The sequence below is a fragment of the Hevea brasiliensis genome, chromosome 3 (assembly GCF_030052815.1).
Source record: "Hevea brasiliensis isolate MT/VB/25A 57/8 chromosome 3, ASM3005281v1, whole genome shotgun sequence".
NCBI classification, from domain to species: Eukaryota; Viridiplantae; Streptophyta; class Magnoliopsida; order Malpighiales; family Euphorbiaceae; genus Hevea; species Hevea brasiliensis.
The window spans coordinates 116,075,912-116,090,898 of record NC_079495.1 but is presented as its reverse complement, the minus strand read 5'-3'; the positions used below and the strand labels follow the sequence as shown (position 1 = coordinate 116,090,898).

The following is a 14,987-nucleotide window of genomic DNA, read 5'->3' as shown; positions in this document are numbered from 1 at the left end:
TTAGGCCTTCCTTATGCAGCTCCCCTCCTAAGCCGAAAATCCTTTTATGGTCCATGAGCATGCTTTGAAGTTGCTTAGCTCTCGCCCTAGTGATTGCCCCTTTGAAGGGTGGTGGTGCTCCATGATGATCCTCATCAGGTATACGTTTTTGGTGGAAAGGGCAGGACTCTGAACTCTTCTGCACTTTCACATGATATTAGGCTTGCGGAGAGACTTTGGACCACATCATGCAATCTCTTTGAAGAGATGAAACTTGCTTTCGAGGATAAAGAGGACAATTTTCATGAATGACTGGAAAAAGATAGAGGGGATTTTTATCAAAAGGGTGTAATAAAAAAAATAAATTATACTAAAAAATGGTGGGTTTGAGTTTAATTACCGAAAAGGGGTAAATTATGTTGAGGTGAAAGCGCTGAGGGCGGAACGCTAATTATAATAGCGTTTCAAGGGTCCGGACGCTATTTATAATAGCGTTCACCATTTAAAGAAAATAAAATATAAATATTATTTTAATAAATAAAATTATAATAATTAAAATTATATATTATAATATTTTTATTATGAAAAATTATTATTTTTATTTAAAATTAAATTAAAATAAATAAAATTATAATAATTAATATTATATATTATAATATTTTTATTATGAAAAATTATTTTTTATTTAAAATTAAATTAAAATTTAATGATATAAATAATTAAAATAAAAAAAATTAATTAAAAAATTTAAAGAAAAGTTGGATTTTCTTTAAAATTTTTAATTATTTTATTTTATATTTTAAATAAAATATAAATATTATTTTAATAAATAAAGTTATAATAATTAATATTATTTATTATATTATTTTTATTAAAATTTATTAATTATTTTATTAAAGTTGGACGTTAATTTATTAAAATATTATTATTAAAATAATATTTTTATTATAAAATTTAAAATAATTAAAATTTAAAATTTAATGATATAAAAAATTGAAATTAAAAAAATAATTAAAATATTATTTTTTTTAATTTCAATTTTTTATATCATTAAATTTTAATTTAATTTTAAATAAAAAATAATTTTTCATAATAAAAATATTATAATAAATAATATTAATTATTATAATTTTATTTATTAAAATAATATTTATATTTTATTTAAAATATAAAATAAAATAATTAAAAAATTTTAAAAAAAATCGGACGCTATTTACAGTGGCGTATAACTTTTCTTTCAATTTTTTAATTATTTTATTTTATTTTTAATTTTAATTTTTTATATCATTAAATTTTAATTTAATTTTAAATAAAAAAATAAATTTTCATAATAAAAATATTATAATATATAATATTAATTATTATAATTTTATTTATTAAAATAATATTTATATTTTATTTAAAATAAAATAATTAAAAAATTTTAAGAGCGTTCAACTTTTTTTTATTTTTTAATTATTTTATTTTTTTTTATTTTAATTTTTTATATCATTAAATTTTAATTTAATTTTAAATAAAAAAATAATTTTTCATAATAAAAATATTATAATATATAATATTAATTATTATAATTTTATTTATTAAAATAATATTTATATTTTATTTAAAATATAAAACAAAATAATTAAAAAGTTTAAAGAAAAGCTGGGCACTATTATAAATAGCGCTCAGCTTTTTTTTTAAAATTTTTAATTATTTTATTTTGTTTAAATGGTGCACGCTATCATAAATAGCGTTCGTACTCTCAAAACGTTATTATAATTAGTGTCTTACCCTCAGCTCTTCCACCTCAGCATATTTCACTTTTTTTTTGTAATTAAATTCAAACCCACTATTTTTTTATATGATTTTTTTTATTACACATTTTTATTAAAAATCCCAATATAGAGTGTGCTTGCACGATGAGTAGGTAGATGCATGCTTGCAACAGTTAGGAGCTCATGGGCCAATAAACTGTTTGGTGAGATGAGTTACTGTTCTGTAGTGGTTTCATGAATGAATATTTTCATATTCTGTGTGGAAAAGCGATAGCTGGAGCTGCAGCATATCATAGTAGAAAGTCCTTAACTTATAAATCAAGCCTCTCTAGTCCAAATCAAAGAGCCAAGTTATGTTGGGAATGTCAAGATTTACATGTTGAGTTTGAAGTTGTTAATTGAGGATAAATTTTAATAACTTTCAAATATTACACAGTAAAATTCCTCTAACTTTCAATTATCAGTTTTTCAGTTAGACGCTGATCTGGACAGTTTCAACATAGAGCTTAGTCAATATTTCTCTTTTTTTTTTCTTAAGTCATGTGTAAATTGAATTATTTTTCTCTTTATAAACAGAATAATTTTTCATACGTAAATAGAATAATTTTACACTTTATATAAGAGAGGAGAGAGAAATATTGACTAAGTGTCGTACGGAAGCTATTGACATCAATTTCTAATTGAAAAATCAGTAATTAAAATTCAAAGAGATTTTACTATATAAAATTTAAAAGTTTAAAAGATTTTATATTACATTTTAAAGTTAAAAAACTATACTTCTATAACTATATAAGTTTAAAAATAATTATTAAAATTTATCCCGTTAATTGATGGTAATTGCTTGTTATGTTTGTTAGATAAGCTAGTATAGGCTATTATTAGGGTGACCAAAGTCAGCTATGAGATATATATATATATATATATTAAAACAATTTACTGTTCTGAGGAATAATGCAATTCCATTGGCGATTTTGTTGTTTTGTCCAACTTTGTGCTTTTTTTTTCATTCCTTCATTAAATGCTGCTGTTTTATTTTTTTTTTCCCCTTTCCTGTACGTGCAATTCCTTCCCTATTCCCCATTTGATGTGCTCTCTTCACAAAACGACGTTGTTCCAGACTGCTAGTTGCCATTTCACAGGTTCCTTCTTCCTTCATTGCCAATTTCTTCTTCATTTGTTTTTATTGTTTTCCTTAATCTCATATCAGCAATTTATATTTTGCTCAGAAAGCATCTGCTTCTTGGTTTTGCTCCTTCAAGTGGGTTTTTCTCCTCGATTTGATGGGTAATAATTAATTATCTATTCCTTTCCATTTGCAAATTTTATATCTTCCATTTTTTTTTAATTATCAATGATTGCATGCCAAATAGTGAAATCATCATGCCAAATCGTAAACTCACTATTCTTCTTTTAGGCCTGCTTTTAGGGTAATTATGTTTACCCCCACGCTTTGGTACAGTTTGTGCATGTTTTAATAATTTCTTTGTATGGTTGTATGTCTTTTAATCTTTCTTTGTTTTTCTATTTATTATTTCAGTGTTCCTTTTGTTTCCTGTCATTCAGTTTTCCTTTTCTCTCTTTAATTATGGGTATGTGATGTATTTTTTTCTTCTTCTTTGTTATAGTTAATTTTATATCTTTTGTGGATTTGTTTCTCATGGTGTTTTTTTTTTGTTTATTTCCAAAATTATCTTCTCATAATTTTAGTTTTACCTTTGTTCAATCTGCTGTTCTTCGTTTTGATGGAGGGTTGAAGGGTCTTATCATTTTGAGTTTTTACACTAATTTAACATAGGAATCAAATATAATACAATTTTACACTAAGCATCATTTTCCGACAAGGACTCACTCCTGAGAAATTATGAGTATTTCTAGCAATTATAAGAATTATTTTTAAAGAGTTTCTGATATTGAAGGCCATTCAGCTGATGTCCAACTCGTTGTTCCCTTATGAACTTCAATAGATTGTTCATGGCAAGTCTGAGGTATTTCTTTTTGTTTCATTTGTTTCTTTCTTAGGTTAGAATTTAGAGCCTGGTATGAAAGACTGGTGATGGTGGTTTTGGGAATTTTAAGTGGTACGAAATTCACTTGACAAATTTTTTTTTACTGAACGAGCAGAATGAAATCAAATTGTTTTGAATCACTTATCGATATAAAAAAGAGAGCTATTTGTCACTCCAAGGCTTCATTGGTTTGCCCTGGAAGTGGAATGTGTATCCTCAAAGCTGAAATAGGACTCTGTTCTGTCCTTTGGGAAGGAACTAAGTGCATTCTAATTGAACTTGGGAATGAAACGCATCTATTTTCGGTATAATTTTGAAACTTCCATTATGTTCAGGCAAAATGAAACAAGAAGGCAAATATGGGAATGCATTCATTTATATTTTAATTACATTTTCAAGGGAAACGTAAGTTCTCATATGTAAATTTTGTTTCTCGACCGACCCTAGCAGGTCTCTTTCTCATAATTTATTGGATTTGGAGGTTTAATAGGTAGTAATTTTGGGAATATCATGTTTAATGGTGATTGATGTTGCCCATCTGAATTTTCTTCTTGATTTCCCACCCCTTCCCATAAACCCCTTTTAGTTAATAATTGTGGACAGGTAGTAGATGATCATGCAAAATTTGAAATGCTTCTTCTTCTTTGTTATAGTTAATTTTATATCTTTTGTTAATGTGTTTTTTATGGTGTTTAATTTATTTATTTCCAAGATTATCTTCTCATAATTTTAGTTTTACCTTTGTGCCAAGTGAGATCTATTAGAGTTCTATTGCATCTAAAGTAAGCTAACTTGTACAAAGCTGCTTTTTGCAAGTGATTATAATCAACCAGAAGTATGGAAGAGAGGAAAAATTTATGAAATGGTAACATGGCAGCACATAAGGAAATGGACATCAAACATGAGAGGTTTCTTGGTTGCAGCACTAAGCACATAAAATACCTGGCTTGAACTGCAGTTGGGGCTCATAGAGATTTAATACAGCAAAAGTCATAAATTTTCTGCAATGGCTCAATCAAAGATGAATTTCATTTCTAATTCTTTCTTCCACTTTTTGTGTGATTGGATATCCTATTTCCATATTTCTTTTGTTAGAAATTCTTGGTATATATTTGCTTATCTTTCAATAGATGAAAAGAAAATTGGGATCATTGAAAATTCCTGTTGTGGATTAGAAATTATTTTAATAAGTAGAATTAAGAGATAGATGTTACATATTGTAGGAGAAAGAAGAGAAATAATGATAAACAAGTAGGGGGCTCGGGTAGTTAGTAATTGGAGGGAAATATTGTTAGCTTGGAGGGGAAGATTAGTTTTGGATAACTGAATGGGTTAGCTGGCTAGAGGCAGTTATGCCAGCTCTGTATAAAAGGGAGAATCCCTTTTGCATTCTGATATCTAGTAGTTGAATCAATAACAGAATACTTCTCATCTTCAATCTCTACTCTCTTCTCATCTTTAACCTCTATTTTCTTTTCTCATCTAGTCTAATTCTCCTATTTTTCATCTCATTTCTAAGTTTCTAGGAATAATGTCTCTAGGTTGTTACCTAACAATTTGGTATCAGAGCCTTGTTTCAAAGGGGATTAGCTCAAATCTGAGGGTATTGAGGTCGCAATAATGACCAAATCTGGAGCAGTTATTCAAGATGCAACTAGGATGGCTGAGATGGAAGAGCAAATTAGGGTTTTGCAAGCAACTGCGAAGAAAGATAAGGAGGAATTAAGGGAGGAGATTAAGCAATCTGCAATTGAGAACAAAAACATTATTTTGGAAGAATTCTGATCCCTATTTGGTGCTGTTATGGTGGATAAGGGCAAAGGCGCTAGCTCAGGAGATAATGATGAGGTTGGAAACTCAGTTGCCTCTCTTGGATGAAAGGGGATTCTGCCTAAACCTAAAGAGAATGGGAATCAGCCAAACAGAGATCTTAATGGCACTGGATCTACAGCTGAAACTGAAGGTATGTCCAAGATTTTACCTAAAGTTAAGCTAGTCACTTGTGATGGTAAAGAACCTAGGGCTTGGCTTAGGATGTGTATTAAGTATTTTGAGTTGTATGGGGTTCCAAAAGATCAGATGGTGGGAATAGCCAGCTTGTTTTTAGTTGACAGTGCAAATGCTTGGTATCATAATTGGGTGAAAGGGGAAGGATCTCATTCTTGGACTGATTTTGAGAGGGATCTTTGTGTATGATTTGGGGAGGAAGGTTTAGGAGATATAATTAAGGAGTTTATGAAAATGAGGCAAGAAGGGTCACTTGAGGAGTATCAAGATAAGTTTGAAGACATAAGAGTTAGACTGGAGAGGGTTATGCCAAATTTAGGGAAAGCCTATTTTTTGTCTGGTTTTATTGGAGGGTTAAGAGATGATATTAGGCCTATGGTGAGGATGATGAGACCCACTACTCTATCCCATGCCATTGAGACTGCCAAATTTCAAGAACAACTCTTGAATTGCAATAAAAAACCTAATTCCTACCATAGATCTTATCAAGGAAATTTCAAAACCAATTCTTTCACTTCACCGGCATCTTTTTCTTCTAAACCTAACCTAAACAACCAAAATTTTTCATATATACCTAGACCACCTAATTCAGAGAATGTTAATACCCTAAAACAACCTTTCACTACTCAGAAAAACCTTCCCACTGCTAGCCAATCTTCTATTAACCAACCTGCAGTTAAAGCTAATACTAATATCACTACAAATTCCAATACCATCAGGCAGCCAAGGCCTTGTTTTAAGTGTGGAGATAAATATTTCCCTGGGCATCAATGCAAGCAACAGAAATCAGTAATGGCAATACAAGGTTGTGAGAGTGATGGAACAGTTTTTCAAGTGCAAGGACAGGACATGGAAGATGGTGATGAAGTATGGCATGATGTTGGAGAAGGAGAGGGAATAGGTTCTACATAGGAAATGACATTATCTGTGTATGCAATTGAGGGCAGATAGGGGACTGAAACTGTGACACCCCTTACCCGTGTATAGTATACCCGAGTAAGTAATGCCACACGGTGTACTGGCACACTCTAATATACCTTACTTAATTTGTGTCATGCTTTTGAAGCTAATTTATGAAATATGATTTATTTAAGCCATTTATCGAAATTATTATTTATTTGGGGTTCCGAAAATTTTAAAGGAAATCCGGCGGAGTACCGGCTAAAAATGGAGAAAACAGTTCTTCGGAACCTGTTTAAAAACACTTCCAAATAATTTCCAAACAATCCCAACCTCAATTTATCAACAAATTCTCAACAACATTTCAATTCCAGTTCTCAATCATCCATCACATGTGATGATCACATATAAATCACAAGTAAACATTTACATTTCCATTCACAAGCACAATTTTCATAATTTACATAAACATCAATATACATTACACAAGTTTAATTACATATGAGAAAACAAAATTAAGTTACAAAATGTCAAAATGACACCTAGTGTCCTACCAATGCACAGCAGAAGTTGAGGTGACACGGACACTGAGCAGAACTGCCGGATGGACTCACCCAGTCTGTGGTCTACTGGGCTCACGGTCGGTATCTCCAGTACCTACGCGTGGCAAAAGCAACGCGCTAAGCAATAATGCTTAGTGGTGCAATAATATAATAAAAGAAAATAGCAAGAATTTAAATGTGTAGTGAATGTATATGTTTCATTTGCTTGGTATTTGTATATTATTTACTTTGTCCACTTTTATTCATTTGGTTGCCCCAAGTAACCTACACTAGACAACTGGACTGGATAACGGGTAAACTGGCACTGGGTATCTAATACCTCGGGCCGTCACACCATCGGTCGCATATGCATCACCCGGTGTGCAAATGCAAGCCTACCAAGTCAGAATAATCTCAGGCACAAGGCCAAGTCTCAATACAAAGTCAGAATGGCTAAACGCCATGAAATCACGGAATGGCATATTGCCATGTGCAGTACTGCTAATTGGACCCTATTGGCATGCCAAACTATCCAAACCAATCTTGTTAGGTATACTAGGGCATTTGAAACTTTTAAATTCTTCAATTTGTGAATTTCATGTTTTGGTGTTACTATTCACCTCATTGGTCAACAAAAATGTTGACTTTTGGATAGAAAATATGTACATTGACTTTGGCACTCCCAACATACCACATTTTGTGTTTAAAACTTGTTGGCATTAAGTGTTAATACCATTTCAAGTTTAAACCAACACAAGCAGAATTTTCAGTTTTGATGAGTCAACTTCACTGTTCCATTGGACACTGTTACTGTGAGAATTTGAAGAAATGTAAAACATGAAAGTTGTTCCTTATTTTGTCTAGTTGAATTTCTTTTTTTGAATCACTCCATTTGAAGTTTTGTAGCTCTAGATATGGTCCAAAAACCACAGCTGGCTGGATTTTCCATTCTGCAGAAATTACCATATCTACAGTGCATGAACAGTGACTGGAACCACTTGTTTGGATGGGTTCTGGCCATAATTTGGGGTAGGTTCCTTCATGAAAGTTGTTTCTCTATGTCTTAACTTGTTGTTGTAAAAATTTCAGGTCAATTGACCAAATCTACAGTGAGTTATGGCCAAATACTGTTCATTTGGTCAATTCTGCAGAATCAGTGCAGGGTGTCCGGATTGGGGCCAAGTTTTGGTCATCTTGCTTTGGTCTTTTGGGCATGGTTTCTTCAGCAAAAATGTGCCATTATAAGCCTAGTTTCATGTTCAATTGGCCAAACACCAATTGGACTAACACAGCCCAAGTTATGGCAGTGCAAATGGACTGAATTTTCACCCTATGTCGCTATCCTAGGCGACTGCAACCTCACTTTGGAATCCTATTTTTCAGTCCCTTTATTGGTCAAATTACCTAAAATGGTCACTAATTGACCATTAAAATGCTCTCTAATAATTTCCTAAGCCAAGTCACATTTTCACCTTTCCAAACCCTAATTCAAATTCATGGTTTATGCCATGTATCTTAGTAGCTACAAATGCATTACTCATATGTTTATCACTTCAACATGGTTTCTATTTCACTCTAAGCTCATCAAAACACTTCCCCCTATTCCATAGCTAGGGCAGTCGAAATTCAAGATGTTATACACATAAGTTTTTGTTAATTTAAATCACAATTCTTACTAGTTTCAAGTCCCAAACCATGAAAATAAAGAGTTTAATGGATATAGGTGCACTAACCTCAAGTGGCAGAATTTTTCCAAGTCCCAAACTTCAATTTCTTTCCTCTTGTTGGCTGCCAAGAGCTTGTTTAAGATGTGGGGTAAAGCTTTAATGAAGAGAAGTTAGGGTTTTGTGGTGTAAACAAGGGAAAAAATCAAGCTTTTGATTGAAGATTAATGGAGGGAGAAAGGATAGGGATTTCGGCTGGAATGGGAAAGGGGGTGGCTGCTGGTTCTTTGATGAATTTAGTCTTCAATTTGTCTCTTTATTAGTTAGTCAAATAAGGGCTTAATTGTGATTGGTTGGAAATTTTAAATGACATCACATTGATGTCATTATTTGCATTATTTTGCATTTTCTTTTCTTTTCTTTCACTACTCATTTCCAATTTCATTTTTAGTAATGTTTCTTCATATTTTATGTCATATTAATTATTTACTCAACTGGACAAGTCGGCCAAAAATCACCTCTGAAGGCGAAATGACCAAAATGCCCTCCGTTTGGCTTAACGGGTCAAAATTGTCTGTACCGATTGAAAAATTTTTCTAGGTATTTTCTTGGCATTCTAATGCCATAGGAACCTCAATGACCCTTCTCTGGAGTCCCAAAAATTATTTTATAATTTTTCCCCCGAGTCTAGGGCTCCTCGTTGCGAGAACCGCAACTTCCCTCCGGTTACCCATCGCTTGGGCACCGGCTAGTTTGACTTGGTTGTATTTTATTTCTAAAATTTTTACTAAGTGTTTCTTATTAATATTTGAGTTAATTATGGTCCCTCTCTTAAGTTTAATTATTTTTCCGGACGTTCTAGCTGTCCGATGACACCCACCGAATAAAGAGGGATGTACTGAGTGGTTAATGGAGGGTGTTACAGAAACAATAAGAGTTTTGGGCAAGCATAAGAGTAGAGAATTATTGATTTTAATTTACAGTGGTAGCACCCACAGTTTTCTAGATGTTAAGGTAGCAAGAGAATTGAAGGTGCTTTTGGTGGATATCGATGTTTTTGGCGTAACAGTGGCTGATGGAAGGAAAATTTTAAGTACCACCATGTGCCCTGCTTTTAACTGGAAGATTCATTAACATTCTTTCAATTTTGATTTTAGGCTGTTGGAAATGGGGAGTTTTGCTATGATATTGGGTGTGGATTGGATGAAGACTTTTAATCCCATATTATTTGATTTTCAAAATTCTTCAGTTAGTTTTCACAAGGCAGGAGTGAGGATAGTATTGCAGGTATTACGATTTAATTTCTCGGTCGCAATTGAATTGTGTGAATGGTGATCAATTGGGACATAAATATGGAGGATTTCCAAACTCCATTATTTTCTATTCAATTTTCTCACCGCCATTTTCCGTTACTCGGTGTCTTTGCTCGCAAGGTCTCCTAGCTTGTCAATTTTCCACCGAATTGCATTTATTCTTGGATAGATATCATGGTATTTTTCAGGACTCTAAGGTCTTGCCACCATTCAGAAGTCATAATCACTGTATTCCCCTATACCTTCTGCCCAACCTGTTAATATTAGGCCATATAGGTATCCTCATTTCCAAAAAAATGAAATTGAAAAGTTAGTGAAAGAGATGTTGGATAATGAGGTTATACAACCTAGTACTAGTCCTTATGCATCTCCAGTCCTTCTTGTTAAAAAAAAGGATGGTACTTGGAGATTTTGCATTGATTATAAAAGGCTTAATGACCTTACCATTAAGGACAAATTCCCGATTCCCATAATAGATGATCTTTTGGATGAACTTCATGGTGCTACAATCTTTTCTAAGATTGATTTAAAAGCTGGGTACCATCAGATAAGGATGAATCCTCCAGATGTTCACAAAACAGCTTTTAGAACACATCATGGGCATTATGAATTTACTGTCATGCCTTTTGGCTTGACCAATGCCCCTGCCACATTCCAAGCATTTATGAATCATATATTTCAACCCTTCCTTAGAAAATTTGTTTTAGTTTTCTTTGATGACATTCTGATTTATAGTTCTTGTTGGGAAGATCACTTGAAACATTTAGAAGTAGTTTTTAAGGTGTTGCAGCAGCAAAAGTTGTATGCTAAGCTTAGTAAGTGTTTTTTTAGGAAGATGGAAATTGATTATTTGGGGTATATTATTTCTGGAAAGGGAGTGTCTATAAATCCAGCAAAGACACAAGCAATGGTATCTTGGCCAGTTCCAAAATCTGTGAAGGAATTGAGGAGTTTTTCGGGGTTGACTGGGTACTATAGAAAATTTATGCATCATTATTGATTAATTAGCAAATCACTTACTGACATGCTAAAAAAGGATGCTTTCTTTGGGATGATAAGGCACAACAGGCCTTTGGGCACCTTAGAGTTGTTATGTCACAAGCTCCAATATTGGCCTTGCCTAATTTCTCTAAACCATTCATAATAGAAACTGATGCAAGTGGGACTGGTATGGGGGCTGTCCTACAACAAGAGGGGCATCCCATTGCCTTTATTTTTAAGGCACTTGGTCCAAAAACAAGGTCATTGTTAGTGTATGAAAGGGAGCTACTGGCCATCACTTTTGTTGTTACAAAGTGGAGGCATTATTTGGAGTAGGGCCTTTTTTTCATTAAAACTGACCACAAAAGTATTAAACACTTACTTAAGCAGAGGTTACATACAAATTTACAACTTAGAGGGGTTTCTAAATTGCTAGGGTTGCAATACAGAATTTTATATAGAAGAGGAGTTGAAAATAAAGCAGCTGATGCCTTATCTAGAAGGCCTGCAGATCTGGACAACACTCTATTGGCCATTCATCACTCCTCTCTATAGCCCACTTGGATGTCACAGCTGCTGCATAGTTATACTGATGATGCTATAGCTACTGAATTGATTTCCCATCTTTCCATTGATGACAAAGCCCATCCTGGTTCTTCATTCAAAAATGGGTTATTATTCTATAAAAATAGGCCGTATGTAGGTAGTACAGGCCTTTTAAAGGAGCATCTATTAGCTCTTTATCACAATTCCCACTTGGGAGGCCACTTTGGTATCAATGCCACATATCTAGCCTGCTATGTTAAAATCAGTGATAGAATGGGTGAGAAGTTGTGACACTTGTGCAAGATGTAAGGCTGAAACCTGTACTACACCAGGATTATTGCTGCCTTTGGATGTCCCAACTCAAGCTTGGCAGCATGTCACTATGGACTTTATGGAGCAGTTGCCAAAGTCCAAGGGCAAAGACACCATCCTAGTAGTAATCTGCAAGTTCACTAAATATGCTCACTTCTTAGCACTGCAGCACCCTTTTTCAGCTTAGATGTTGCTAAATTATTTCTGGAATCAGTCTTCAAGTTGCATGGTTGTCCTGTGACAATCATTTTTGATAGAGATAAGATCTTCACTAGCCTTTTTTGGAAAGAACTTTTTAAGATGTTGGGAATTAAGCTAGCTTATAGCACAACATACCATCCCCAGATAGATGGACAATCTGACAGGTTAAATCAGAGCTTGGAAGGGTATTTGCGGTGTCTTTGTTATCAACATCCCCATTCCTGGTTCAAATGGTTATCCTTAGCTGAATGGTGGTACAATACAAGCCATCATTCTACTTTGAAAATGTCTCTTTTTGAAGCTTTGTATGGGTGTAAGCCAGCTCCACAGATATTTCTACCTTTGGGAACTACTTCAGTAGGTGCTGTGTCTGATTTTGTTCAAGAGAGGCAGCGTATGTCTCAAATTATTAGGGACAATTTACTGATGGCCCAAAATAGAATGAAACAATATGCTGACAAGAAAAGATCAGAAAGAAGTTTTGAAGTTGGGGACTGGGTCTATCTCAGACATGTAGTATAGTGCACCTTTTGGCTATGCGGGAAAGTTTTAAGTTGGCTGCTAGGTTTTATGGTCCATTTCAAGTAATAACTAAGGTGGGATCTGTTGCCTATAAACTTCTGTTGCCTGATAAGGCCACTATACACCCTGTCTTTCATGTCTCACTTTTGAAAAAGAAGGTTGGGCAAGGGGCTGTTATTTTCCAAGATTTGCCCTCTTTTCAAGATGACATGGTAGTGGTAGCCTCTGAGCAAGTCTTGCAAGTCAGAACTAAAACCAGGCAGAACCAACAAGTGCTGCAAGGGTTAATTAAATGGCTTCACTTGCCTGCAGAAGAAGCTACATGGGAGGACAAGTCTTTTATTTAGACTCAATTTCCTATATTTCAATCTTCTTGGAGACAAAAAGATTCTAGGAGGGGAGGTATTGTTACGTATTGTAGGAGAAAGAAGAGAAATAATGATAAACAAGTAGTGGGCTTGGGTAGTTAGTAATTGGAGGGAAATATTATTAGCTTGGAGGGGAAGATTAGTTTTGGATAACTGAATGGGTTAGCTGGCTAGAGGCAGTTATGCCAGCTCTGTATAAAAGGGAGAATCCCTTCTGTATTTTGATATCCAGTAGTTGAATCAATAACATAATACTTCTCATCTTCAATCTCTACTCTTTTCTCATATTTAATCTTTATTTTCTTTTCTCATCTAGTCTAATTCTTCTATTTCTCATCTCATCTCATTTCTAAGTTTCCAGGAATAATCTCTCTAGGCTTCTACCTAACAATAGACATTTGTGTTATGATGTTTGGAGTGATGGCAAGGGTATTCAATCTTTATTTTACTGGTAAGTACGTCTCTGATATGCAAAATCAAATCTCCTTGTTATAATGAAAAAATTGTATTTGCTGACTTGACTCCTTATTCCCCTGGATTATCTGATTGTTGGACATTTGTGATGGAAAGGTAGCAAACTTGTAGAAATGCCCAAGGGCTGTTCTACAATAACAATTAATGCATCAAATATCTTGTACTAGTGTGTATTGCAACTCCGTCTATTTGCATATTTGACTCAAATAAAAAATATATATTTTATTATGTTTAAAATATCAATGCTATGTGCATATATAGTAAAGAGATACACATCCAATTACTGAATAGAAACTGTTCAATTGCAGTGATATACCCATCATAAATGCATTGAAGACAGATGTATGAGTGGCAGAGTTTGATGTATGGTCAAATTCGACCAAGGATGGCATACATGTTCAAGTTTAAGTCAAACTGTCCGTTAAAATGATTTTAGCCATTATGAAAAAAAAAAAAAAAAAAAGATTTTAGCCATTAGTTTTACCTGAAAAGACTAAAAAAAACCATTCACGATTAAATACCCTTCAATACTTCCAACCCTTTCACTCTATCGGTATCCCCACCTACCACAAAGCTCCTTGTGTCCTAATCTTTCTAACGCTCAGTATTCTCCAATCCTCTCTGCTTCTTGCTCATCTCTGCCATGAATCAGTGCAATCATCTGTGTATTCTTCTTTATCTTCGCTCTCATCCATTTGATTGAATGATAAGTCTACATTGATTTTGCAAGTGGTTTAGTCTTTATAGACAATTACAAAGAATTGGCAATGGGTATACTCTTCGTGATGCAGAAGTGGTCTCGCCGGGTTTCTACTATGCTACCTTGGTTAGTTATTCCTCTTGTAGGATTGTGGGCTCTTCCACCGCTTCTGGCACCTGCTATTCGATTTGAGATCACCTCACCTATGATCGCTTGGGTTTTTGTGCCTTTGGTAACTCTGTCTGCTTGGCGTGTGCGGATGAATGTGCAGTCAAGATTTGGTAGAAAATGGCAATTGGGTTGGTGGGTCTATTGCAGGGAAATCGGTGGAAGAACGGGAATAGGTATTTTGGGGGCGATGGGAATTATTTTGCTGAGAAATCTAATTCAAGTATTGTCATGTTTGCATGCAAGCTGTTGACATGTTTTTTCTTGAGTATTAGGTGGATTTGGAGAAAGAATTTTAGAATTAGTTCATCAAAGGATCATTCTTTCTTTTGATGCAGATCATAGGGGCGTATGTAGGAAGAAATATTAGCTAATTTTTTTTTTAATAATAAAAAAATATAAATTAATGATTAATTTTCTACGATTATTCAATGGATGAATTAATAAATTGAGGCATTAATAAATAAAAATTAATGGATATCAGTTCCATTGGACGCGAGTGAATAGAGTCGCTCATCCAAAATTTTTCCTGTTTTACCTGGTTTGA

At 33.6% G+C, this 14,987-nt stretch overlaps 1 protein-coding gene across 4 annotated transcripts in view; it reads left to right on the top strand.

Moving 5' to 3' along the window:
• Positions 1 to 2,746: 2,746 nt before the first annotated feature.
• The window catches only part of LOC110671948 (uncharacterized), a 43,337-nt gene continuing 31,096 nt past the window's right edge, over positions 2,747 to 14,987 (top strand). Inside the window, exons 1-2 of one of the 4 annotated variants that reach the window (XM_021834584.2) lie at positions 2,747 to 2,875; positions 2,963 to 3,020. In XM_021834584.2, the coding sequence (XP_021690276.2) occupies positions 3,017 to 3,020 (4 nt within the window). In that variant the 5' untranslated portion in view covers positions 2,747 to 2,875; positions 2,963 to 3,016. Of the gene's footprint in view, positions 2,876 to 2,962; positions 3,021 to 14,096; positions 14,617 to 14,987 lie in introns of those variants that run through there. The other 3 variants (XM_021834581.2, XM_021834582.2, XM_021834579.2) reach the window with 3 other exon arrangements.